The 27603-nt window shown below is 38.3% G+C and overlaps 2 protein-coding genes across 2 annotated transcripts in view; one reads left to right on the forward strand and one right to left on the reverse strand.

Annotated features, from left to right (window-relative positions):
- ZNF567 (zinc finger protein 567) overlaps positions 1-25987 on the reverse strand; it is a 29374-nt gene extending 3387 nt beyond the window's left edge. Inside the window, exons 1-5 of the mRNA XM_007165191.2 lie at positions 25853-25987; positions 24155-24254; positions 22250-22323; positions 3215-3341; positions 2860-2946 (exon numbers count right to left, since the gene is read on the reverse strand). Coding sequence (XP_007165253.2) covers positions 2860-2946; positions 3215-3341; positions 22250-22258 — 223 coding nt within the window. The 5' untranslated portion in view covers positions 22259-22323; positions 24155-24254; positions 25853-25987. The remainder of the gene's footprint in view (positions 1-2859; positions 2947-3214; positions 3342-22249; positions 22324-24154; positions 24255-25852) is intronic.
- ZNF461 (zinc finger protein 461) overlaps positions 1-27603 on the forward strand; it is a 133613-nt gene that overhangs the window by 67845 nt on the left and 38165 nt on the right. The window lies entirely within an intron of this gene.

Consider the following 27603-nt stretch of genomic DNA (forward strand, 5'->3'; position numbering starts at 1 on the left):
TTATAAATTTAGAACTATATTTGACTCTTTTGCTTTGCAATCATCCACATCTAGTGAAACAATGTTAAATCTAGGTTCAAAAACCTATTTCTTCCTTGAGTCCATTACCCACAATACTAACATACAAGGAATTTCTCCTGTAAACAAAACTTTACATTACCTAGACTTACTTTTTATATTCAAACAAGTTTTCAGGGTTATCCACATATCCCTGAATGGGAAAAATCTCACCCATAACAATCAAAACCTAATATTTACTGCCCTATAAATACCTCCCTTATCCCTAATCACATGCTTTTGCTCATGTTCTTTTAATCAGTTGACTTGCCTTCCAGTCTTATTTCTAATCATATTTAGAGAATCTTCAAGAAAATGTTACTACTCCATGATATCAAAACCCTTCACATATATCCCACCACCACTTTATTCATTATTTCTTTATAACTTGAAAATAACTATGGTCTAGAAAAAGAATTTTAACAAATCTTTTTACAAGCTTACACTGTGTCATAAATATTTCATGAAAAATGCAGACTTTGACAGTAATCCTTTCTCATAAAGGAATACTTTATTGGTTATCGCCTTTGTACTGTTCTGAGTTTATATTAACACTGCATATCATAGATAGGTAGTGTTTGTTAGAATCCAACCATTTGAATCAGAATGTACAGAGCCATGGCCTGAGCAAGTACTTCTGAAAGGACTTATCAGTACATACTTTATGAATGGAGGAAAAAGAGATCTCCCCTGTATAGCTCCATAAACAGAAAATGAAGCAACTACTGACTACTTAAAATGTTGTATACTATGGCAAAGAAGATACAGAGGATCTTACCTTTGAAAGAAAGAATCCTTAAGCATAAACCATGTACAATCAAGTATCAAATTATATAACATCCAAGAGCTGTGTTACAGTTAGTAAGCAGCATGGAAATTCAGAAAAAGGAAAGGTGGATATGTTGGGGAGTAGTCAAGAAATAGAAAGGGGAAGAAATCTCAAGACGTCAAAGATATACACTATACGGAAGGGTGAACACAATGAAAAGTACAGACATCATGACAGACCCTACATGTATAGAGAACATTTAGGAGACTAGATGAAGTGGAAATTAGCAAGTATTTTCCACAAAAGAGAGAAATAAAGTTGAAAAGACCAGATAAGGGCTTATTATGGTAGTCCTTGTATGAAGGAAAATTTCAATTTCCTATAATAATAAGTAGTGGGGAACAAGTGATGATATAGCTTGTCAGGAAAGTAACAATATAAATTGAAAAAATTAGGACAAAAATTATAGCAAAAACAAATTGTAATTACCATATGCAAGACATGACATAAGGTAGTTGTCATTTTGTATGATGTGAGTAAAACATAAAAACATGGGAGGATGTAAATATATTTCACGGGCTGATAAACACAACTTGTGAAGAGATCCACAAGAGATTATGACAGAGACAGTCAAGTTGGTATCATGGCAGGAACAAAATAATTTGGAAATAGTTAATGGGAAAGAATTTAAGAGCTAGGAAAGTTGGTGATTTTCATTTTCAACTTATCATCACAAAACAGGTGAGGCCTCATAGTGCAGAACTTGTGAAGGACTAGAGTGAAGGTGGGAGGACTGTGCCGAGTATGTTGGTGTTAGGGGTTCTCCACATAAAACAAGGAGCTTAAGTTCTGAGAGTGGATGAGACTACTATAATTGAAAGGTAGATCTCTTGAGGACAAATTAGAGAAATAAGACTGAGAGTCCAATGAAACAATATACATTAAAAAAAAAAAAAGTTGTGTGACTATTATGTATGAGGCACTGTTCCAGGCAATATGGCCAGAGTGGAAAAAAAAGCAGACTAAGTTGGAAATAAATAATCACTTAGAGAATCAGGATAAGAATGATTCAGTGTTTTACCCAAACCAAGGGATGATTTCAGGAAAGATGATCAGCCGTATAACAATGAACCATGAAAGTTTAATGGAAGAAAATGGTAACTATGGAATTATCAGTCTGCGCCAGGACGAGTGAGCTTTAAAATTAATAGCTAGACTCATGGTGAGAATGGGAACTTAGAGTTAGCATAGCAAACAAATCTGAAATACTGTAAAAGAAAGGGAAAGAAAGAGCAACTAAGAAGAGAAATATTAGCCAAGAATTTGTTTTCTTTTTTCTTTTTTTTTTTTAAATTTCTTTCTTTCTTTATTTATTTTTGTCTGTGTTGGGTCTTCGTTTCTGTGCGAGGGCTTTCTCTACTTGGGGCAAGTGGGGGCCACTCTTCATCGCGGTGCATGGGCCTCTCACTATCGCGGCCTCTCTTGTTGCGGAGCACAGGCTCCACACGCGCAGGCTCAGTAGTTGTGGCTCACGGGCCTAGTTGCTCCGCGGCATGTGGGATCTTCCCAGACCAGGGCTCGAACCCGTGTCCCCTGCATTGGCAGGCAGATTCTCAACCACTGCACCACCAGGGAAGCCCCGAATTTTTTCTTTCTTAAAGATAGATTTAAAAATGCCTAAAAGAAATCTATTCAATGGCTAAAAGATAAGGGACCTAGAAAGCTAAAAAAGGATACAAATCAAGAAAAAAGATCTATAAGAAGGAAGGAAAAAGATCTAAAAGAAGGAAGACTTAATTTTGATTAAAACTGGCAACTATCTTTGATAACACCAAGCAAACTAAGAAAGTCTATTATATAGGGAGAGTGACATTTGAAAGTGATTTAAATTTTTTGCAGGCACAATAGTCATTTTAATGGTTAGGAACCTTTAAAAAGACACTACCAAAATATTTCAAAGGTGTCACCCACCACGTGACCACTTTAAATTTATTTTCCAGTAGATTTCATCTTCCTGAGAGTCAGAAACTCACCTAAACAGGTATGACCTGTAAACGATGTCCATGGCTCTTCTCCTCGTTCCAACTTGAGGATCACATCAGGCTTGGTCATGTGACACCCTGATTAAGGGAAGATTTGGATTAAGTTGCTTAGGTGTCAATACCTTTGAAAAATCAATAAGGTAATTTTCAGTACTGCAAATTAAGATACTCCTTTGTGTAACAGTAAATTTAACACCTTGCACTATGCAAGTGAAGACACAATCATCCTTTCTGTCAACCAAAAAGAATGCATCACCTCTTATCCCTGAAATCAAGATCACACATATTTTAGGCATTTTGAAAGGAAATGCATGCTACTGAAAGTTTCAAAGAGAATTTTTCTTACCCACAGAAACCAGGTGGCAATAGTTTTCCAACATCACATCCATGTATAGCATCTTCTGAGCAGGATCCAGGTGCTGCCACTCCTCCTGACTAAAGTCCACAGTCACATCTTTGAATGACACTGATCCCTGTAATAGTTTGGAACTGTGATCAGAACAAACTGACGAGAAATTGGGGACTAGTTTTGATCCTGTTCCTTTGTGGCATTCTTATGAAACTTGTAAAGAATGCCTACCATTTTTCTTGTTTTGTGATCTAAATAGTAAGGGAAACAAAAATCAAGGTAGAAGTACTTGCCACCAAATTTATTTAATAACTCATTCTAAAAATGTTTATTGTGAAGCCACTTTGTAACACCAAATTGGACTAGTTTACTAGGGTGCCAAGATATACAAAACACTGTCCCTGTTCACAAGAAGTTACAACCTCAAAGCATGTAACACATACCTTCAAGAAAGTATGTGTCAACACAAATCTACAAGCAGGTGTTATGGGTACTATAACAGAAGTATGTACAAGATAACAGTGTATTACAAGGGCAGAACAATTTTTCAGGCTTCACTGAGGAAGTAAATTTTTTCCTCTTCAAGATTAATGTGTTATGCAGGAAGAATATAGTTTTAAAATGCATGGGAACGACTTTGGGCATCCAGTAATAATAGAGTGAATTGTTCAAGCAAAAATTGGAGGAGAGTTTATCCTTAAAGGGCAGCAATGAGTAAGAATTGTTAGGTTTGTGGCTTTTTTGCATGAAGGTACCCCAAAGCCCATAGCTCTTCAGGTGAAGAGCTTCCTCAAAGGTGACAGGGGACAGAATTGAGGGCTGGCAGATGAGCTGGAGATTTAGCAATAAATTCTGGAAGTGAAAGAACTACAGGAAAATTGAGACCCCAAATCTGAGTATAAACTCTGCCATAACTCCAGGTTGATAGTTAAACTAAGCAATTGTTAGAGAGATAACAGGAGGCTTAGCAAAGAGCAAACAGAAAGACACCAGAAAAGAGTTTTGAAAAACAGAAGTGTACCTAGTGAGATTTGGAGATTTCTGCATTTTTGATTAACAGCGTTCCACAACCTGCTCATAGCTTAAGCAGAAGAAAACTGAAGCCTTATTGGACTGAGGTGTCAGAAGCTGGAGCTAACAAAAAGCAGCAGGAAGTATAAGGGGTGAAACACTGAAAGAAAGAGAACTGCAGAAAGTCAGCACCCAAATCTAAGTATAAATATATACCAAATTCTTTGAGAGCTAAAGTACATGAACACAGTGGGAATCTACCTCCCATCATGGGACCAGGGTAAAAAGCAGCAGGTGGAAGCTTAAGGGACCTAGCTATCAGCTGCTTCACACTTGGGGTGGAAGTGGAGGGGCAGGGAGGGCAGAGTTTGAAGTTTGATTCCAAGCAAGTTAATCGTCTGCTAGAACAACAACAAAAAACAATAATCCTCAGAAAAACAGACATACAGAATCCAGATTACTATAACATATTACTCATGACATTCTGGTTTCTAGCAAAAATTAGACATGTAAACAAAACAAAACAGAAAAAGAGGGAATATTACCCATATTCAGAAAAAGTTCATGGAAACTAATTTCTAGTGGACCCAGGTTTTGGATTTTGCCCCAAAGGCTTCAAACAGCTGTTCTAAATGTATCCAAAGAAGAAATGAAAAACCTGGCATGGAATCTTGAAACATAAACTGCTAAAAAAGCATGAAGTGAAAATTCTAGAGTACAGTAACTGAAATGAAAAATTCACTATGTAGGCTCAGTAGCAGACTAGAAATAGAAAAAGGAGCAGTCAGTAACCTTGTAAATACAGGCATACCTCAGAGATATTGCAGATTCAGTTCTAGACCACTGCAATAAAGTGAGTTGCACGAATTTTTTGGTTACCCAGTGCATATAAAAGCTACATTTACATTATACTGTAGTCTATTAAATGTGCAATGGCATTATGTCTAAAAAACAATGAACATGCCTTAATTAAAAAATACTTTACGGCTAAAATGTGCTAATCATCACCAGGGCTTTTAGTGAGTTGTAATCTTTTTGCAATACTAACATCAAAGATCACTGATCACAGATGACAACAAATATAACGAAAACGTTTGAAATACTGAACAATAGCCAATGTGACAGAGATATGAAGTGAGCAAATGCTGTTGGAAAAATGGCACCAATAGACTTGCGTTAAATTCAGCATTGCTACAAACCTTCAATTTGTAAAAAATGAAATATCTGCAAAGTGAAATAAAAGCATAATAAAATTAGGTATGCCTATATATAACTAGATCAACAGAAATTAATCAATCTGAATAGAAAGGGAAAGAAAAAGAAAAAAATGAATACACTCACAGAGAGCAGTGGGTCAATTTCAAAGTAATCCAACAGAGGTGTAATTGGAGTCCCAGAAAAATAGGGAAAAAAAAAGGGTCTGAATAATTTTTAAGGAAATAATGGCCTAACACATTCAAAGTAAGCAAAAACTTAACTTACATATTGAAAAAGCTTAATGAACCCCAAAAGGATAAAAACAAAAGAAAACCGGGCTTCCCTGGTGGTGCAGTGGTTGGGAGTCTGCCTGCCAATGCAGGGCACACGGGTTCGAGCCCTGGTCTGGGAGGATCCCACATGCCGCGGAGCGGCTGGGCCCGTGAGCCACAACTGCTGAGCCTGCGCGTCTGGAGCCTGTGCTCCGCAACGGGAGAGGCCGCTATAGTGAAGAGGCCCGCGCACTGCGATGAAGAGTGGCCCCCGCTTGCCGCAACTAGAGAAAGCCCTCGCACAGAAACGAAGACCCAACACAGCCAAAAAATAAATATAAAAATAAATAAATAAATAAATAAAGATTACTATTTAAAAAATAAATAAAAAATTAAAAAAAAAAAGAAAACCACACTCAGGAAATCCTAATCAAACTGCTAAAAGCCAAAGAGAACATCAACCAAGAATTCTGTACTGAGCAAAATTACCTACTGAAAATAAAGTCAACATAAAGCTACTTTCAGAAAAAATCTGAGAGAATTCATCACTAGCAAAACTGTACCATCAAAAATGGTAAAGGAAGGTTTTCAGGCTGAAGGTAAAAATGACATCAGATGATAAACAAGGTCTTTAGGAAAGAATGAAGAGGTTAAGAAAATTTGTATATAAAAGACTATAAATATTCATTTCCTTCCTTATTTAAAAAACATGAGTGTTTCAAGCAGGGGTTGGTGAACACTTTCTGCTGTTTTAGTATGAACGCAACCATGGACAGTATATAAAATGAATGAGCAAAGTTGTGTTTCAATAAAACTTCATGTATGGACACTGAGATTTAAATTTCATAAAACGGTGAGAAATATTTTGATTACGTAGGTCAGAAATATTTTGATTTTGCACTTTTTCAAACATTTAAACTGTAACTATTTTAAACTCACAATCTATACAAAAACACATAGCAGACTGTTTTTAGCCTCTGGGCTGTAGACCCTTGGTTTAAAGTAGGCATTCTAACACCATTTATTACAAATATAAATATCACATACATGGCGGACAAAAAAACAAACCACGGGGAAGCCAGTAAATGAAAATACAATGTTGCAAGTTGACATATTTTACCTTAAGTAATTCAGTACTATCTCTAAGTAAAACATGATAAGTTAAAGATGCATACTGTAATCCCTAAAGCAACCAAAAAAAATAATGCAAACTGATATAACTACAAACTCAACAGAGAAATAAAAATTAATTATGAAAATGTATTGCTTGACACAAAATAAAACAGGATATAGGAACAGATGCACAAAAACAGGTTAGGAGTAATCTTAAATGCATATTATTAAATGTAAGAAGCCCAATCTGAAAAGGCTACATAATATATGATTTTAACTATATTACATTCTGGAAAAGGCAAAACTATGGCGATGATAAAAAGATCAGTGGTGGGACTTCCCTGGTGGTGCAGTGGTTAAGAATCCGCCTGCCAATGCAGGGGACATGTGTTCGAGCCCTGGTCCGGGAAGATCCCACATGCCGTGTGGATGCCCACGAGCAACTAAGCCCATGAGCAACTAAGCCCATGCACCACAACTACTGAGCCTGCGCACCACAACTACTGAAGCCCATGTGCCTAGATCCCGTGCTCTGCAACAAGAGAAGCCACCGCAATGAGAAGTCCGCGCACCGCAACGAAGAGTAGCCCCTGCTTGCCGTAACTAGAGAGAGCCTGAGCTCAGCAACGAAGACCCAACGCAGCCAAAAATAAAAATAAAATAAAAAAATAAGTAAGGGCTTCCCTGGTGGCGCAGTGGTTGAGAATCTGCCTGCCAATGCAGGGGACACGGGTTCGAGCCCTGGTCTGGGAGGATCCCACATGCCGCGGAGCAACTGGGCCCGTGAGCCACAGCTACTGAGCCTGCGCGTCTGGAGCCTGTGCTCCGCAACAAGAGAGGCCGCGATAGTGAGAGGCCCGCGCACCGCGATGAGGAGTGGCCCCCACTTGCTGCAACTAGAGAAAGCCCTTGCACAGAAACGAAGACACAACACAGCCAAAAATAAAAAAAATAATAAATAAATAATAAATAAAAAATTAAAAAAAAAAACCTCTCAAAAAAAATAATGAAAAAAAAAAGATCAGTGGTTGCCATTGCCACATATTATAGAGGAGAGGGAGAGATGAACAGGCAGAGCACAGAGGATTTTTAGAGCAGTGAAATTAGTCTGTATAATACTATAATGGTAGATACATGTCACTATATATTTGTCAAAATCCATAGAATATATAACACCAAGAATGAACCCTAATAAAAACTATGGACTTTGGATGATAATGATGTATCAATGTAGGTTCATTGATTTTAACAACATACCACTCTGGTGTAAGATACTGATAGTAGGGAAAGCTATGCATGTGTCAGGGGGTAAGGGCATAAATGGAAACTCTCTGTACTTTCTGCTTAATTTTGTCTGAACCTAAAACTGCACTAAAATATAAAGTATAGTTAAAAGATTAAAATAAAACAGGTTAGGCAATCAGAAAACAAAGAGTGAAATGGCAGCCCTAACTCCAACTACAGGACTAAACACTCCAACAAAAAAACTGAGATTATTAAAATGTATAAAAAACCAAGACTCAAAATATATTCTGTCTTCAAGAGACATACTTTAAATACCATAGACACAAATAGGTTTAAAATAAAAGGATAGGAAAAAAACATAAAAACATTAAACATGGGAAAGCTGATGGGGCTATAGTAAAAGAAGCTGAGGAGTATTACCACTACAGACAAAGAAGAACATTTCCTGATAATAAGAGTAAATACATGAGGAAAATATAGCAACTACAAATGTATATGTACTTAAATAACAGTTTCAAAACACGAAGCAAAAATTGACAAAACTAAAATGAGATTTTAAAAAGTCTAAAATCATGGTTGGTGTTAATGTTTGTCAGTAACTGAGAGAACTAGACAAAAGGGGGAAAACCTGTAGAGATTTAGAATCTCTAAAGAATACTGACACCTAATGCATTTGATATTTAGACCACCACTTTCAATAATTTCACAACACATTTTTTTCAAGAGTAAATGGACTATGCACCAAGATAGAACACAAACAAGTCTCAACAGATTTAAGACAAATCATACAAAGTATGTTTTCTGACTACACATGAACTAAATTAGATATCAATAAAAATAGCATATCTAGAAAAGCCCCAAATGTTTGGAAATTAAACAATACACTTCCAAGTAACCAATTTAGGGTCAAAGAAAAATAAAAAAATTTTTTTCATAAAATATATTAAACTAAATGCAAATAGATCGAATTTTGAAGATGCAATTAGAATAGGCTAAAAGAGAAACTTATACGTTTAAATGCTTATATTAGAAAACAAGAAAGATTTAATATCAATTATTTAAACTTTTATCTTAAGAAGCTTTAAAAAAGAATAAGTTAAACTAACCCCAAAGCAAGTAAAGGAAATAGTTAGGAAAAAAGGAAAAATCAGTAAAATAGAAAATAAATAAGCAATAGGGAAAAATCAATGAAACCTAAAGCCAAATCCTTCAAAGTGTCAATAAAACGTGAAACCTCTAGTTAGATGGATTAAGAAATAAAGAGGGATGTTACACATGGCCATTATCAGATCCTACAGATATTAAATAGATAAGAGAGAATTATAAACAAATTAAAGGCAATAAATTAGACAATGTAGATGAAATGGACAAATATTTTAATTTAAAAAACATGTTACCAAAAGAAAAAAATCTGAAAACCTTTAACTATTAAAGATACTGAGGGACTTCCCTGGTGGTCCAGTGAAGTCCACTTCCAATGCAGGGGGCATGAGTTCGATCCCTGATTGGGGAACTAAGATCCCACATGCTGCGGGGCAACGAAGCCTGCGTGTGCCACAACTACTGAGCTTGCACACCTCAATGAGAGAGCCTGTGTGCCGCAAACTACAGAGCGTACATACTCTGGAGCCCGCGCACCACAACTAGAGAGCCCACACACCCTGGAGACCATGCACCACAACTAGAGAGAAGCCCATGTGCCACAACAAAGAGCCCATACGCCACAACAACAACAAAAGATCCCGCATGCCTCAAAGATCCCGCATGCCACAACTAAGACCCAATGCAGCCAAAAAACAAACAAAAAGTAAACAAAAGAAAAACAGGGACAAGAATCAAAAAACAAATGGGAAAACAAAAAAATAGCAAGATGGTATATTTAAACACAACTTACTGATAATTCATTAAATGAAAATGGACTAAAAACTCTAATTAAAAGGTACAGTATCAGGAGTTACCTGGTTAGGATCCTGGGTGTTCACTGCCATGGCCTGAGTTCAATCCCTGATTGGGGAACTGAGATCCCACAAGCCATGCGGTACAGCCCCACCCCCCCCACCCCAAAAAAGGTAGAGTATCAGACTGGAGATAAAAGTAATACCAAAATATATACTCTCTGTAACAGACTCATTCTAAATATTAAATCATAGGTAGGTTAAAGTATAAAGAATGGAGAACAGGTATACTATGTAAATACTAATTGAAAGAGATCAGCCAATATGGCAGAATAGAAAGACCTTGATTGAGCTCACCTCCTCTCACAAGCACACCAAATTTACAACTATTTACAGAACAACCATCAGTGAAAATGACTGGCACCTACAAGAAAAGATCTACAGATAAAGAAGGTATGACAAGATGTGTAGGAGTGAGGTTGTGATGTAGTCAAGTTCCAGCCCCCCAGGTAGGCTACCCATGAATGGGAGACTAATTATAATTGTAGACGCTCTCCCCAAGGAGTGAGGGATCTGAGCCCCATTATCAGACTCCCCTGCCCCAGGGGTCTTGTGCCGGGAAGACAAGCTCCTAGAACATTTGGCTTTGAAGGCAAGTGGGGCTTACTTTCAGGAGTCCCAGAGGGCTAGGGGAAATAGAGACTCCACTCTTAAAGGCACAGACAAAAATCTCACATGCTCCAGGAACCAGGGCAGAAGTGGTAATTTGAAAGGAGCCTGGGTCAGACCTATCTGCTCATCTCAGAGAGTCTCCCAAAGAGGCCAGAGGCAATTACAGCTCACCCTAGGGACAAGACACTGGTGGCAGCCATTTTGGGGAGCTTGTTCTACAATGCAGACACTGTGCTAGCAACCTCCATTTTGGATTCCTCCCTCTAGCTTATCAGCCTCAGGACCCATCCTCCACCCAACAGCCCAAAGGTCCTAGAGTACATAGATGCCTCAAGACAAGCAACTAACTTGGTAGGGACAAAGCCCCACCCACTAGCAGACAGGCTGCCTTAAGACCTCCTAACCCCACAGCTGACCCTGGACATGGTCCTGCCCACCAGAGGTCCCAGGACCTAGCCCCACACACCAGTGTGTAGGCACTAGAATCAGGGCCCCCAGGGCCCTGCAACCAGACCCTGCTCCACTCACCAGTGGGCAGGCACCAGCCCCAGAATCCATGGTCCCACACACCAGTGAGCCTGCTCTAGAGTTGGGACCAGTCTCAACCACCAGCAGGTGGACATCAGTCGGACAACCACAGCCCTGTAGCCTGTAGACCCAGCCCACCCACCAGCAGGCCAGCACCTACCCTGGGACTGGCTGGGCTCTGACCCCACCCACTAGCAGGCCAACACAAACTTTGGGACATGCCTCATGCTGCAGTGTCAGAAAATGGCCCCTCTCACCAGTGGTCAGACACCAGTTCTGGGACCCCTGGGCTCGGCTGCCAGACCCCAGGACCTGGCTTCACCCACCAATGGTGGACACCAGCCCCAGGGTCTCCTGGACTCTGCCCACCAGTGAGCTAGCACTAGCCCTGGGGTCACCCGGGGTTTCCCAGCCAGTTGCCTTAAGACCTGCCCCACCAACCAGCGGCCAGCAGTCTCTGCACAAGGCAAAGCCTGGCAACCAACCAGAACGGAGGCCAACCAAGCCTACAAGACCGCCCACAGTAAGCAATCTGTCACAACAGAAGGACCCATGCAACCCAACAGGGGGCACCCTAGAGCATACAGCTCTGGTGATAAGATGGGCGTGCACTGCTGGGACACACAGGACATCTACAAAAGGCCACTTCTCCAAGGTTGGGAAAGGTAACCAAACTACCAGATACACAGAAATAAAAACAGCAAGTTAGGTAAAATGAGGTGAGAGAGGAACATGTTCCAAATGAAGAAACAAGATAAAACCCCAGAAGAAGAATTAAGTGAAGGGGAGTTAGGCAATTTACCTGAGAAAGAGTTCAAAGTACTGATCATAAAGATGATCAAAAACTCGGGAGAAGAATGGATGCATAGAGTGAGAAGTCACAAGTCTTTAACAGAGTGTTAGAAAATATAAAGAACAACCAAACAGAGGTGATGAATATGACAAATGAAATGTAAAATACAGTGGAACAAATCAACAGTAGACTAAATGATACAGAGGAACAGATCAGTGAGCTATAAGCAGAGTAGTGGAAATCACTGCCACTGAACAGAAAAAAGAAAAAAGAATGAAAAGAAATGAGGACAGTTTAAGAGGCCTCTGAGACAACATCAGGACACTAATATTCACATTACAGGCACCCCAGAAGGAGAATAGAGAAAGGGGCTAACAACATATTTGAAGATATAATAGCTGAAAATTACCCTAACTTGGGAAAGGAAACAGACATCCTAGTCAAGGAAGCACAGAGTCCCAAACAGGATCAACCAAAAGAGGAACATGCCAAGACTTACTGTAATGAAAATGGCAAAAATTAAAGATAAAGAGAGAATATGAAAAGCAGCAAGGGCAAAGCAACAAGTTACACATATGGGAACTCCCATAAGGCTATCAGCTGACTTTTCAGCAGAAACTCTGCAGGCCAGAAGGGAGTGGCACGATATATTTAAACTGATGAAAGGGAAAAAGCTACAACCAAGAATACTCTACCTGGCAAGGCTCTTGTTCAAATTTAGTGAAGAGAGCAAAAGTTTTACAGACAAGGAAAAGCTAAGAGTTCAGTACCACCAAAACAGCTTTACAAGAAATGTTAAAGGGACTTCTCTAAGCAAAAAAGAAAAGACCACAACTAGAAACATGAAAATTACGAAAGGAAAACTCTCATATGGTAAAGGTATTAAACCGTCCATGAAAGCTAATAGATTAAAACAAAAGTAGTAAAATCATCTATATCCACAATAAGCAGTTAAGGGATATCCAAAACAAAAAAAAAAAGTAAAATATAATGTCAAAACCAGTAATTGTGAGAGGAGAAGAGAACAAATGCAAGGTTGTTAAAATGCATTTGAAATTAAGAGATCAGCAACTTAAAACAATCACATATACATATATACATATGCACACACACGTACATATATTGCTATATAGAAACCTCATGGTAACCACAAACCAAAAATCCATAATAGACACACACACAAAAAAGAGGAAGGAATCCAAACATAACATTAAAGATAGTCACCAAATCACAAGAGAAGATAAGAAAAAGGAACAAAAAAGAACTACAAAAGCAACCCCAAAACAATTAACAAAATGGCAACGAGAACATATATTGAACATATCAATAATTAGTTCAAATGTAAATGGATTAAATGCTCCAATCAAAAGACAGAGTGGCTGAATGGATACAAAACAAGACCTGTGTATATGCTGCCTACAAGAGACTCACTTCAGATATAAAGACACAGACTGAACATGAGATGGAAAAAGGCATTCGTGGAAATGGAAATCAAAAGAAAGCTGAGGTGGCAATACTTATATCAGACAACATAGACTTTTAAACAACGGGTGTTATAAGAGACAAAACATAATAATCAAGGGATCAATCCAAGAAGATGTAATAATTGTAAAACTACATGCACCCAACATAGGAGGACCTAAATATATAAAGCAAGTATTAAGATATAAAGGGAGACACTGACAGTAACAAAATAACAGTAGGGTACTTTAACATACATCAATGTGTCTATACAAAGAAAAAAAATCAATATGAAAACAAGGGCTTTAAATGACACATTAGTCCACATGGACTTAACAGATATACACAGAACATTCCATCCAAAAGCAGCAGAATACACATTCTTTTCAAATGCACATGGAACATTTCTCCAGGGTGGACCACATCATAGGCCACAAAACAAGTCATGGTAACTTTAAGAAAATTGAAATCATGTCAAGCATCTTTTCTGACCACAATGCTATGAGATTAGGAATCAACTACAAGAAAAAAAAACTGCAAAAAACACTAAAACGTGGAGACTAAATAATATACTACTAAACAACCAATGGATTAGTGAAAAAAGTCAAAGAGGAAATTAAAAAAATACCTGGAGACAAATTAAAACACAAACACAATGATCCAAAATCTATGGGACACAGCAAAACAGTTCTAAGTGGGAAGTATATAGCAATACAGGCTTATCTCAGGAAACAAGAAAAATCTCAAATAAAAAAACCTAAACTTACACCTAAAGGAACTAAAAAAGAACAAACAAAAGCCAAAGTTAGTAGAAGGAAAGAAACCATAAAGATCAGAGCAGAAATAAATGAAATAGACACTAAAAACAAACAAACAAAAACAACAGAAAAGATCAATGAAACTAAGATCTGGTTCTTTGAAAAGATAAACAAAATTGATAAACCTTTAGACAGACTCATCAAGAAAAAAGAGAGGGTCTAAATCAATAAAACCAGAAATGAAAAAGAAGTTACAATTGACATCACAGAAATACAAAGACTCATAAGAGACTACTACGAACAACTCTATGCCAATAAAATGGACAACCTAAAAGAAATGGAAAAATTCTTAGAAATGCACAATCTCCCAAGACTGAACCAGGAAATAGAAAATATGAACAGACCAATTACCAGTAATGAAACTGAATCAATAATAAGAAAATTCCCAACAAACAAAATTCCAAGACTAGATGGCTTCACAGGTGAATTCTAACGAACATTTAAAGAAGAGTTAACACATATCCTTCACAAACTATTCCAAAAAATTGCAAAGGAATGAACACTTCCAAACTGATTCTATAAGGCAGTGTCACCCCAATACCAAAACTATACAAAGACATCACACAAAAAAGAAAATTACAAGCCAATAACACTGATGAACACAGATACAAAGATCCTCAACAAAATAATAGCAAACTGAATTCAACAATACATTAAAAGCATCATACACCATAACCAAGTAGGATTTAACTCAGGGATGCCAGGATGGTTCAATATTCGTAAATCAATCAATGTGATATACCACATTAACAAACTGAAGAATAAAAACCACATGATCATCTCAATAGATGCAAAAAAAAGCTTTTGACAAAATTCAATATCCATTTATGATAAAAAAAAAACTCTCAAGAAAGTGGGTATAGAGGGAACATGCCTCAACATAATAAAGTCATATATGATAAGCCCATAGCAAACATCATTCTCAATGGTGAAAAGCTGAAAGCATTTCCTCTAAGATCAGGAACAAGAAAAGGATGCCCACTTTTATTCAACATGGTATTGAAAGTCCTAGCCACAGCAATCAGACAAAAAAAGAAAGAAAAGGAATCCAAATTGGAAAGGAAGAAGTAAAACTGTCACTGCAGATGACATGATACTATACATAGAAAATCCTAAAGACTCTACCAAAAAACTACTAGAATTCATCAATGAATTTGGTAAAGTTTCAGTATACAAAAGTAATATACAGAAATCTGTTGCATTTTTATACACTAACAATGAACTACCAGAAAGAGAAATTAAGGAAACAATTCCACTTACAATCACATCAAAAAGAATGAAATACCTAGGAATAAACTTACCTGAGGAGGTAAAAGACCTGTATTTGAAAAACTATGAAGACACCGATGAAAGAAATCGAAGATGACAGAAACAGGTTGAAAGGTGTACCAGGTTCATGGACTGGGAGAATTAATATTGTTAAAATGACCATACTACCCAAGGCAATCTACAGATTCAATGCAATCCCTATCAAAACACCAATGGTGGGACTTCCCTGGTGGTCCAGTGGTTAAGACTCTGTGCTTCCAATGCAGGGGGGTGCAGGTTTGATCCCTGGTCAGGGAACTAAGATCCCACATGCTGTGTGGCGCAGCCAAAAAAAACAAAAAAAATACCAATGGCATTTTTCACAGAACTAGAATAAATAATTTTAAAACTGTATGGAAACACAAATACCTCGAATAGCCAAAAGAATCTTGAGAAAGAAGAATAGATCTGGAGGTATCACACTCCCTGACCTCAGACTATACTACAAACACAGTAATCAAAACAGTATGCTACAGGCATAAGAACAGACACACAGATCAATGGAACAGAATGGAGAGCCTAGAAATAAACCCATGCACTTATGGTCAATTAATCTATGACAAAGGAGGCAAGAATATACAATGGAGAAAAGACAGTCTCTTCAATAAGGATTGCTGGGACAATTGGACAGCTATGTGTAGAAGAATGAAATTAGAATATTTTCTAACACCATATATAAAAATAAACTCAAAATAGATTAAAGACCTACATGTAAGACTAAAACCATAAAACTCCTGGAAGAAAACATAGGCAGAAAAACACTCTGACATAATTTGTAGAAATATTATTTTGGATCTGTCTCCTAAGTCAAAGGAAACAAAAGTAAAAATAAACAAATGGGACGTAATTAAACTTTAAAAGCTTTTGCACAGCAAAGGAAACCATCAACAAAATGAAAAGGCAACCTACAGAATGGGAGAAAATATTTGCAAATGATATGACCAATAAGGGGTTAATATCTAAAATATAAGCAGCTCATACAATTCAATATCAAAAAAACCCAAAAAAACCCCCAAAACCAATTAAACAATGGGCATTAGATTAAATGGACATTTTTCCAAAGAAAACACAGAGATGGCCAACAGGCACATGAAAAGATACTCACAATCACTAACATCAGAGAAATTCAAATCAAAACCACAATGAGATATCAATCACCTCACACCTGTCAGAATGGCTAACATCAAAAAGACCACAGACAACAAATGTTGGCAAGGATGTGGAGAAAAGGGAACCCTTATACACTGTTGGTGGGAATGTAAATTGGTGCAGCCACTAGGAAAAACAAAAACTAAAACTATCAATAGAACTACCACATGACCCAGCAATTCTACTCCTCGGTATGTATCTGAAAAAAATAAAAATGCTAATTCGAAAAGATACATGCACCCCAATGTTCACAGCAACATTACTTACAATAGCCAAGATATGGAAGCAACCTAGGTGCCCATCAACAGATGAATGGATAAAGAAGATGTGTTGTGTACACACACACACACACACACACACACACACACTGGAATATTACTCAGCCATAAAAAAGAATGAAATTTTGTCATTTGCAACAATATGGATGGACTTGGAGAGTATTATGTTCAGTGAAGCAAGTCAGACTGAGAAAGACAAACACTGTACATTATCATGTATACGTGGAAGCTAAAAAATAAAACGAATGTATACAACAAAACAGAAACAAGACTCACAGACATAGAAAACAAACTAGTGGATACCAGTGGGGAGATGGAAGGAGGGAGGAACAAGATAGAGGTAGGGGATTAAGAGGTACAAACTACTAGGTATAAAATAAATAAGCTACAAGGATATATTGTATAGCACACAGACTATAGCCAATACTTGTAATAACTATAAATGGAGTTTAACCTTTTAAAACTGTGAATCACCATGTTGTACACATGAAATGTATGTAATGTTGTAAAATCAACTACACTGCAACTAAAAAAAAACAAGAAAGAAACAGAGGGAGATGCTCTAGATTAAAAGACATTTTTTTGGAAATTAATTAAAATTAATTCATTTTACATTAATTAAAATTAAAAATTAAAAATAGGGACTTCCCTGGTGGCACAGTGGTTTAGAATCCATCTGCCTGCCAATGCAGGGGACACGGGTTCAATCCCTGGTCTGGGAAGATCCCACATGTCACGGAGCAACTAAGCCCGTGTGCCACAACTACTGAGCCTGAGCTCTAGAGCCTGCACGCCACAACTACTGAGCCCACGTGCTGCAACTACTGAAGCATGCGCACCTAGAGCCTGTGCTCTGCAACAAGCAAAGCCACTGCAATGAGAAGCCCGCATATTGCAATGAAAAGTAGCCCCTGCTGGCTGCGACTAGAGAAAGCCCACACGCAGCAATGAAGACCCAACACAGCCAACAAAAAAATAAAAATAAACACTAATCATAAGAACACCAGAATGGTTACAATAGTATCAAACAAAATAGATTTCAGAACAAAGAATATTATCAGGGATTACGCAAGGCATTTTATTTTATTTATATTTACTTATTTATTTTTGGCCGCACTGTGCAGGGTGTGGGAATCTTAGTTCCCCAACCAGGGATCAAACCCGTGTCTCCTGCACTGGAAGCGTGGAGTCTTAGCCACCAGACCGTCAAGGAAGTCCCAAGTAAGGTATTTTATAATGATAGAGGGGGTCAATTAATGAGAAGATATAACAGTCCTAAATGTGAATACACCTAAAAACAGAACCTCAAAATATATTAAGTAAAAACTGATAGAACTGAAAAGGAAAAATAGACAAATCCACAATTACAATTTAAGATTTTGACTTTCTTCTCTGTCATTGCTATAACAAATAGACTGAAACATCAATAAGGATACAGAAGACTTTACCATCCTAATCAACCAATTTGACCTGATTATTTAGAGAATACTCCATCCAATAACACTAGAATATACATTCTCTACAAGTGCACACAGAACATCCATCAGATGCTACTATAATCTGTGGTACAAAAAAAGTCTCCATAAATTTAAGAAGAATGAAATCATATACAGCATGTTCCCTGATTGTAACAAAATTAAACTAGAAATCAATGACAGAAAGCTATCTGGAAAATCCCCAAATATTTGAAAATTAAACACACTTCCTCTAAACAACCAATGGGTCAAAAAGGAAATCATGAGAGAAATTAGAAAATGTTTTCAACTGAATGAAAATGAAAATACAACATGTCTAAATTTGTTAGAGAGAAATTTATAGCATTAAATGTTCTATTGGAAAAAATAAGTCTCATATCAATGATATAAGCTCCCATATACAAAACAAGAAAAAGAGTTAATTAAACCCAAAGTAATGAAAAGGAAAGGAAATAAAAATGTAAGAGCAGAAATGAAGAAACAGGAAACAGAAAAATAATGGAGGAAATCAATGAAACCAAAAGTTGGTACTTTGAAAAGATCAGTGAAATCGATAAACCTCTAGCCAACTGACAAAGGGAAAAGGTGAGTCACAAATTACCAATAACAGGAATGAATCAATGGCACTGCTACAAACTGTACAAACATCAAGAGGATAAAAAGAGTAGATTTTTGAACAACTCTGTGCCAATACATTTTATAACTTGGATGAAATGGACAATTCCTTGAAAGACACAAATTATAAAAGCTCACTGAAGAGAAAAAAAAAATTGATAACATGAATAGCCATAGTTGTATTAAGGAAATTGAACTTCTAGTTAAACACCTTCCCACAAAGAAATCTCCAGGCTCAGATGGCTTCACTGGTGAATTCTAACAAACACTGAAGGAAGAAATAACAGCAGCTCTACACAAATTCTTTCTGAAAATAAAAGGAGAGAATACTTTCCAACTCATTCTGTAAGACAGCATTACCTTGATACCAAAACTAGACAAAGATATTACAAGAAAAACTTGTAAATACATCAAGCAATATATGAAAAAAGAATCTATCATGACCAAGTGGGGTTTATCCTAGGGATAAGCTGGTTTAGCACTTCAAAATCAATCAATATAACTCACCATGTTAATTTAAAAAGGGGAAAAGCCACATAATGCAGAAAAACCAACAGATGCAAAAAAACTTTTGACAAAATTCAACACCCATTTGTGATAAGAATGATCCGCAAACTAGAACTTCTTCAACCTGATAATCTGATAAAGAGCATCTAAGTAAAAATTGTCACTAATGTTACACTTTGTCAAAGACTAAATGCTTTTCCCCTCAGTCAGGAATAAGGCATAAATGTTTGTTCTCACTGCTTATATTCAACCTTGCACTGAAGGTTCTAGACAATGTAGTAAATAAAGCAAGACAGAAATAAAAGGAATACATATTGGAAAGCAAGAAGGAAAACAGTAATTATTCACATATGACATGATTATCTATGCAGAAAATCCTAAAGAATCTACCAAAAAATTACTAGAATAAGTTTAGAGAGAATGCAGGTTAATATAAAAAAATCAATTGCATTTTCATATACTAGCAATAAACAATGGGAATTTGAAATAAAAATGAATAGTATTTACAATAGCATAAAAAAAACCTAGGTATTAATATAACAAACATTTGCAAGATTGGTACACTGATAACAACAAAACATTACTCAGAGAATTTAAAGGTCTAAATAAAAGGAGATGTGCCTCATATTCATGAATTAGAAAACTATATTATCATTATTGATTACTATTCTTGAATTTAAACTATTAATGCATATTTTAATATTTTCCTCTCCCCTAATAGATTGTCTTAAACATTCTTCTAATGTGCTTTGGGTCTAATTCTATGAAAACTGTAAGATAAGAGCTAATTGTTTAATGTCATTGGTACAGAGTTTCTGTTTGGGATGTGAAAAAGTTCTGGAAATAGATACTGGTGATGGTTATACAACATTGTGAATGTATTTAATGGAACTGAATTATATACTTAGAGATGGTTAAAATGATAAAATTTTATGTCATGTATATTTTAAAACACACACACACACACACACACACACACACACACACAGAAAAGTGTAAGCAACACAAACATCCATAAGGGAGCACTGCAGTGAGCACTTGGAGGATTGGAAAAGGAGCAAAGGTGTTAAGTGGGAAGATAAGTTACCAGTATGAGAGAGACACCCATGATGATATCAGTGGAGATAAAGGGAACTGAAATATAAGGAATAAGATTCACCACTAAATGGTCGTGCAGTGGAAAAGAGACACTTCTCAAGTTAGCTGTGTTAGCAGGTGGGTAGGGGCTGGGCCCATAAGCAGATTGAGGGGGAAAAAAAAGACTAGAATGGTAGGCGATAATAAGGTAAATCTTGGGCATGTGCCTGAAGTATCTGTGGAAGACACAGGTGGTGATATCTAGTTGGAGGTTGGATATAGTTTTGACACCCACAACAGAGATTTAGGATTAAAATTATTTGAGCATCATTAGAATAATAGTGGTAGATTGTGAATAAGAACAGGAGACTATACAGTGAAGAGAACCGATACAGAATCTGGAGAACACCAGTATTTAAGAGGTCCAATATATACAATGGAATATTACTCAGCCATAAAAAAGAACAAAATAATGCCATTTGCAGCAACATGGATGAACCTAAAGATTGTCATACTGAGAGAAGTAAGTCAGACACAGAAAGACAAGTATCATATGATATCGCTTGTAGGTGGAACCTAAAAAAAGGGTACAAATGAACTTATTTACAAAACAGAAGTAGAGTCACAGATACAGAAAATAAGCTTATGGTTACCAGGGGATAAAGGGGGGAGGGATAAATTGGGAGATTAGGACTGACATATACACACTACTATACATAAAATAACAAATAAGAGCCTGCTGTATAGAACAGGGAACTGTACTCAGTACTCTGTAATGGCCTATATGGGAAAAGAATCTAAAAAAAGAGTGGATATATGTATGTGTATGTATAACTGATTCATTTTGCTGTACACCTGAAACTAACACAACATTGTAACTCAACTATACTCCAATAAAAATTAAAAAAAAAAAAAAAGAGGTCCAGGTATAAAGATGAATTTTCTGAAAGAAAGAACCAGAATAATGTCTTTGAAATCAAGAGCAGACTACTTCATGAGTTACACTCCTAGTTCAGTATGGTGATCTAAGTATATTCATTTACTTCTCTTGCATCTGAACATAAAATTAGAAGAAATTTAAAAATAGGAATAAATCTATAACACATACCACAGATTTTTAGGAATTATTAGCAGCTATGAGCAGAACTCAAGGAGTGGAGAGGAGAAATACAGGATTCTTGGTTTTTGTACAATCTGCCAAAGCATAGCTCTAGTCTCAAAGCCTCAAGACAGGACTTCTTGCCACTTAACTAATAGCAATCTATCAATTCCATCTCCATCTTGACTGTTTTTATCTTTGCAAGACAGGTTCATGAAGTAATATATTCTCATTTAATTTGAGGAAATGCATTTTTGTTCTAGCACTGCTTCTGGGAGAACACTGAGAAAAGATGTTGAATGATTATACCCACTTAATGTGTGAACACTGCTTAAAATTAGAAGGAGCACTTGTGGAAGGTAAAAGCTTATCTGACCAATATAGGAACAAGTGAGGGCTGCTTTCCTGAAGGGGAAGATAAACAGGAGGATTTTAGTACAAGAAAGGGAAATGCTCAAATATTCTTAAAAACAACAACAAAAAACTATTTCAGAAAGGAGAAAGGAACCATCACCTCACCTGAGCCATGGTTTTGAGATCTGCAAGAGATGACTGGTCTTCCTTTGGGCTCCTCTTTAGAAAAGGGGCGGTTCCTAAGAAGGCAAAACCAAGATGAAAAGAAGCCACATGCCACTACACATGCTTTTAAGCTCTCTTATGACTTACGAGATTGACTCAAGATTGACTCCATTTCCCTTGCTTTGGTGCTTGTCCACTCTATACACCCCACACCAATACGGGGAGAGAATAAGCTAGACAAAAATGATTTTATCCCCAAAGCCAGAGATACAGGCTCTTGGGGCAATGGGTTAGATTTTGGGCAAGCCCCCACCTCTCTAGCACTATCTTTTCTCTCCTAACCTGCCTACTATTATTAACTACTTCCAAGCTGGTCTCTATTAAGGCTCTACCATTTACATCATGAGCAGCAACACGTGAAAATTCTTGTCACTCCATACCCTCATGAGTACCACTGATACAAACTTCCTGATGCTTACCAAGGTATACACTGTGATTCTAGTTCTTATTTTTCTTATTATGAGATAAGATAAGCTTCTATTCACAAGTTTAAAAAGCACCTTAATTTTTGTTTGTTTTTTAAATAAAAGCCAGGCCAAGCCAGGCAGCCAACTCCCCACGGCAGCCACCACCACCATCCATCTTTAGTTTCTTGTCTGTGAAAGGTCTCAATTTTTTCACTTTTCTATTAACTTATTTTTATTTTCTGGATTGATATTAGATCTTTTTTAAAGGAAGGAAATTAATTCTGTAATTACTTAAAATAATTTGTTATAGTTTTTCTTTATCATACACTTTATTTCCTTTATATATTTGAGTGTATCTGGACTTCGTATTTAGTTCCACTGATCTGTTCATTTAGTTACCAGGATTACTCTCCAGTTATTATAGTTTTAAAACATATTTTAGTATCAGGTAGGCTTACTTCCCCCTTCATTATTTTTCTATAACAATTTCTGTCTTGTTCATTTTCTCCTAAGAACTTCAGAAAGTTAAAAAATTTTACTGAAATTTCAATGAAACTCCATGAAATGTTAGGGAGTTTTGACAATTTATCATGTGTCCCTGGTCCTTTTATTTAAGTCTTTAATTTTTGAGTCCCTTAGGAACATCAAAATTTTTTTTATACATCATGCTGTCTTTTGTATCTTATATTTTGATGGCCACTGGCAACTTTCCATAGTTTTTTGATGCATATATACACATACGCACAGACACATATATGAAACCTATTGATTTGTTAATGTCTTTTCCAGCAAACCTCTGAGTTTTCTAACTGTTGTCATTGTTTTGAACAGGATGGTAACTTAGAAATTTTTCTGCCTCAGACTCAGCAGATGTCCCAAAGATGGTAGGCAAAACAATCTTTCAATTGTCCCTCATTCTAAGATAAAGTCTTGTAAAGCAGCTGACTGTAAAGTTTTGCTACCATTAATTTACCTCCTACTTCGAGAGGCTGAGAAAAGGGAATATCTCTTTAAGAGAGCAAAAATTATTTTTAGAACATAGTTTTCTAGGGGGAAGAAAAGTAGGTGCTTCTCACTCCCTTATAATAAACAAGGGGCTCCTCAGACCCTGATGCCACTATAAATCAAAGTGGTGAGAGAATTTGGTGGGGAAATGTACATGTTTCCAGGATTTGGGCGGTGGGGGGGGGGGGGAGCAGGGTGACTAAAGTGGCTAATTATCACCTGAGCTCCAGATGGGGAACCCACGGATGGAGCATGCCTAGGTTGGTTTGGATCCTGTCCAAGAGGACTGACAGGAGAGAACAAGACCTACCAGAGTAGGTGGCCCACTGCATGCCAAGAGGAGGCATCTAGAGAAGTGGCCATGCCCATGAAAAGGAAACTGTATTTGGAAGTTCCCAGCAGTGGGGTCTCTCAGAAGGTAAATATGACTTACACTAAATTATAACGGTACCAGTCATCTTAGCCTCTTCTTGTCCCTGACTTCTGACTTCTCTTTTCCAGCTCCCAATCCATTCCCGCTGGGGACTATCAACCTAGAGCGAGTAAAGAGGGGACAAAATAGAGGTTGAGGAATTAGAGAAGAAACTGATCATGTTTTCTTTAGCACAGCACATTTCCAACAGGAGGGAGAGTTTTTGCTTTTAAAACAAGTTAGTGGGACTTCCGTGGTGGCACAGTGGTTAAGAATCCACCTGCCAATGCAGGGGACACAGGTTTGAGCCCTGGTCCGGGAAGATCCCACATGCCGCAGAGCTACTAAGCTCTAGCGCCACCACTGAGCCTGTGCGCCACAACTTCTGAGCCCGCATGCCACAGCTACTGATGCCCGTGTGCCTAGAGCCCATGCTCTGCAACAAAGAGAAGCCACCGCAATGAGAAGCCCGCGCACCGCAACGAAGAGTAGCCCCCGCTCGCCGCAACTAGAGAAAGCCCACACACAGCAACGAAGACCCAATGCAGCTAAAAATAAATAAATAAATTTATTTTAAACAATAAATAAAATAAAATTAAAAAAACAATTTAGAAGTATTGATTTCTACAGTGAACACTTTATTCAGCTAAATGAGACTGATCTTGTGTTTAAATGTTCGATTTTTTATCTTCACAATGACTGAAGAAATTATTGAAACTTTATTGTCCAGGAATTCACCCAAATAGAAATTCTGAGAGTAGCAGTTATGGGAGAAAGTTTTTTGTGTATTCCTAATGATGTTCTACTTATGTCAACATACTGGTCATTAGTCAATATGGGGTTTCGCAATATACAATTGTTCCATCTGAAAATTATTTTAATTTTACCTCCTCCTCTCCGTTTTTAAAATCTCTATTTTTTTTTACTTGTCTAATTGCCAGAGTCAAATTCTATAGGCATATAAAATGGACAATATTCAGACAATCTAAACAATACATAGTACTTAACTAGTCTTGCATCTACTTTCTCAAACGCTCCATCTCAGTCACACAACGAGCCAGACACATTCCTAGTCACCGTGAATTGTGCAATTACTTGTGTGCACAAATACTTCAAAATTGGACATAGTCACAGTTATATCATCCACTACACAATCCCAATCCCATAGACACAATTCATGCATCTCTCAGAGCCCATTACATAATTCTACAGAAAGCTGCAAAATTTTACTCACAAACCCCTTACTGTTGCCTCTCCAAAGTCGCATAGTCTCAAACACAAATCTACTCGCACCTAATTTAAAAATTAGACACACGCAGAGACCCTCTCACTTTCATAAACAATAGGTTCCATAACGTTACACAGAATAACACACGTTCCACACACACACACACACACACACAAGACCAGGCACAAAAAGCTACCCAAACAGAACGCCTGTGTGTGCCAGGCCGAGCTCACACCCGCCTCAGGCTCCCTGTTCCCTTCTCGGCGTTCCCAGCCCTGGCTCCCAGTTCCTTCCCCTGCCTAGGTTCTCGCTTCCCTCCTCGCTTTCTCTAGGGCCCGGACTCTCGCTTTCTTCCCCGGCCTTCTCTCAGCCCAGGTTCTCTCTTCTTTCCTCGCTTTTCCCATGCTGGTTCCCACCTCCCTGCTCAGCAATCCCCACCGGGTACCACAATCACCAGCCTGCCCAGCGCCAGCAGAACCCACCAGCCTCACCTTCGACTACTGGCCAGCCATCTGCGCTTGCGCACTCCGGCGCGGGCTCTACCTCCCAAGAGTCTCCGCGGCTCCTTCTTCGCCGCCGCGTCCTAGGCGCGCCTTCTCGACATCCGGGTTTTTGCGGCCTTGAACTACATTTCCCACAGCCCCTGGGCTGCTTTTGAAAAGAATTTTGATCTTTGGTTCATCTCTGATTCCCCTCTGAGGTCCTCTCGGTCGTCGCGCTCCGAGTGGTAACCTGAGTCTGGGCACGGCGGGCACTCACGGTGAGGAAGCCCCCACCCTCTGGCGCACACAGGGCGTGTGGAGCCTGGAGCTCAGGCCTGTGTAAGCGTGTATAAGAGTGTGTGAGCGTTTGTGGCAGTAACGAGGCGGGGTGTGTGTGCGGTGATGAGGCCGTGACTGGTGCAAGATGCGGGACCCTTTGGGTGACCGTGATCGGCTGTGATGTTGAGGTAGGTGACACTGTGGGGCTTGAGACCGCCCTTCAGAAGACGATGCTGTTGTTACCTAGTGTGGTGGAAGAGGCTTTTAATTCTGTGACCGGGTGGGAGTTTGGTTGTGTCACGGGGTAGAGCTTCATTTCTGCGGTTCTGGTTTAACGTCGGGACTGAGGCGATCTGTTGAAGATCTCCCTGAGTGTGTATCTGTGCCTGTCAAGACGACGATGCCTGTATTAACCGGAGTTGCACTGAAGCACGGCCTGAGCTGCTTTTGTCAGCACCTCCACCTCCAGTGCCCAGACTCCAGTGCTTAACAAAGTGGGTATCAGTGGAGTAAGTGTTGCCCGCCTAGGGGCCAATTTTAGGTTCTCTTGTTTCTTAGTATCTGTATCCTTTTATCACTGCTTTCTCTTTTCTCCCACTTTATAGCCAGAACACCAGCTGCAGAGAAATGGCCACCAAACGGGGAGTCAGATATTTGAGTGGTGGGATAAAGGTTATATGCAAGCAAGAAAGCACAAACCTGTTTTTGGAATGAGTTTTGGGGCTGGGAGTGTCCCTTAGGCAGAGTCCTAGGAAGACCTGTAGAGAGCCTAGGAGTAGGATTCCTTCCTCAGAGGATCTCCTTTGGGAGCTGAGGTCAAGTTCCATGTTTCAAAACCACATCATTTCCAAAGCTGTCTCCCCAGGAAACTTGCTGTGAACTTAGAGAAAGTTTCAGCTCTGGTTATCAGTGACCCTGGCCTTTCCCTTCGATACTAAGAAAGGTCAGTAGTACTCCCATCTCCCCTGTACTTCTATCTGAGTATGCGTGTGGTAGATGACTGAGCTTGGGTGGTGTTGAAGAATTTCTTCCAGTTTAGCCAGTTCATGCTCTAAGAAAGGTCTGGTGTCTCATGAGTCCTTACTCCCCGTCTCTTCACCCTTCCCCTGCAGTGCAGCTCTCTGAAAGAAGAGCCCTGGGGAAAGGAAAACGTTACAGAGCATATCTGAAAAACCAAGCTCAAGGTCAGGGATTTTGTTGTTGTTGCTGTTATTCTCTTTGTTTTAGTTTTTCAGAAAAGGAAAGTATTTGCTCTCCTTCTCCTGAAATGGTTAGGTTACAATTAGGCAGGGCCTTGTGATGTACTTTGACTAATAAAATGTGGTGGAAGGGAGACTTTCAAGATAAAGCCTTAGGAGGTCTTGCAGCTTTTGCTCTTTCCCTCTTCCTGCCTTGAGACCACCAGGTAATAAGACTAGCTTGCTTGAAGACAAAAGATCACTTGGAGACAGAGGCCAAGCTAACAGCAACAACTGCCAGAT

The sequence above is a fragment of the Balaenoptera acutorostrata genome, chromosome 19 (assembly GCF_949987535.1).
Source record: "Balaenoptera acutorostrata chromosome 19, mBalAcu1.1, whole genome shotgun sequence".
In the NCBI taxonomy this organism is placed as follows: Eukaryota; Metazoa; Chordata; class Mammalia; order Artiodactyla; family Balaenopteridae; genus Balaenoptera; species Balaenoptera acutorostrata.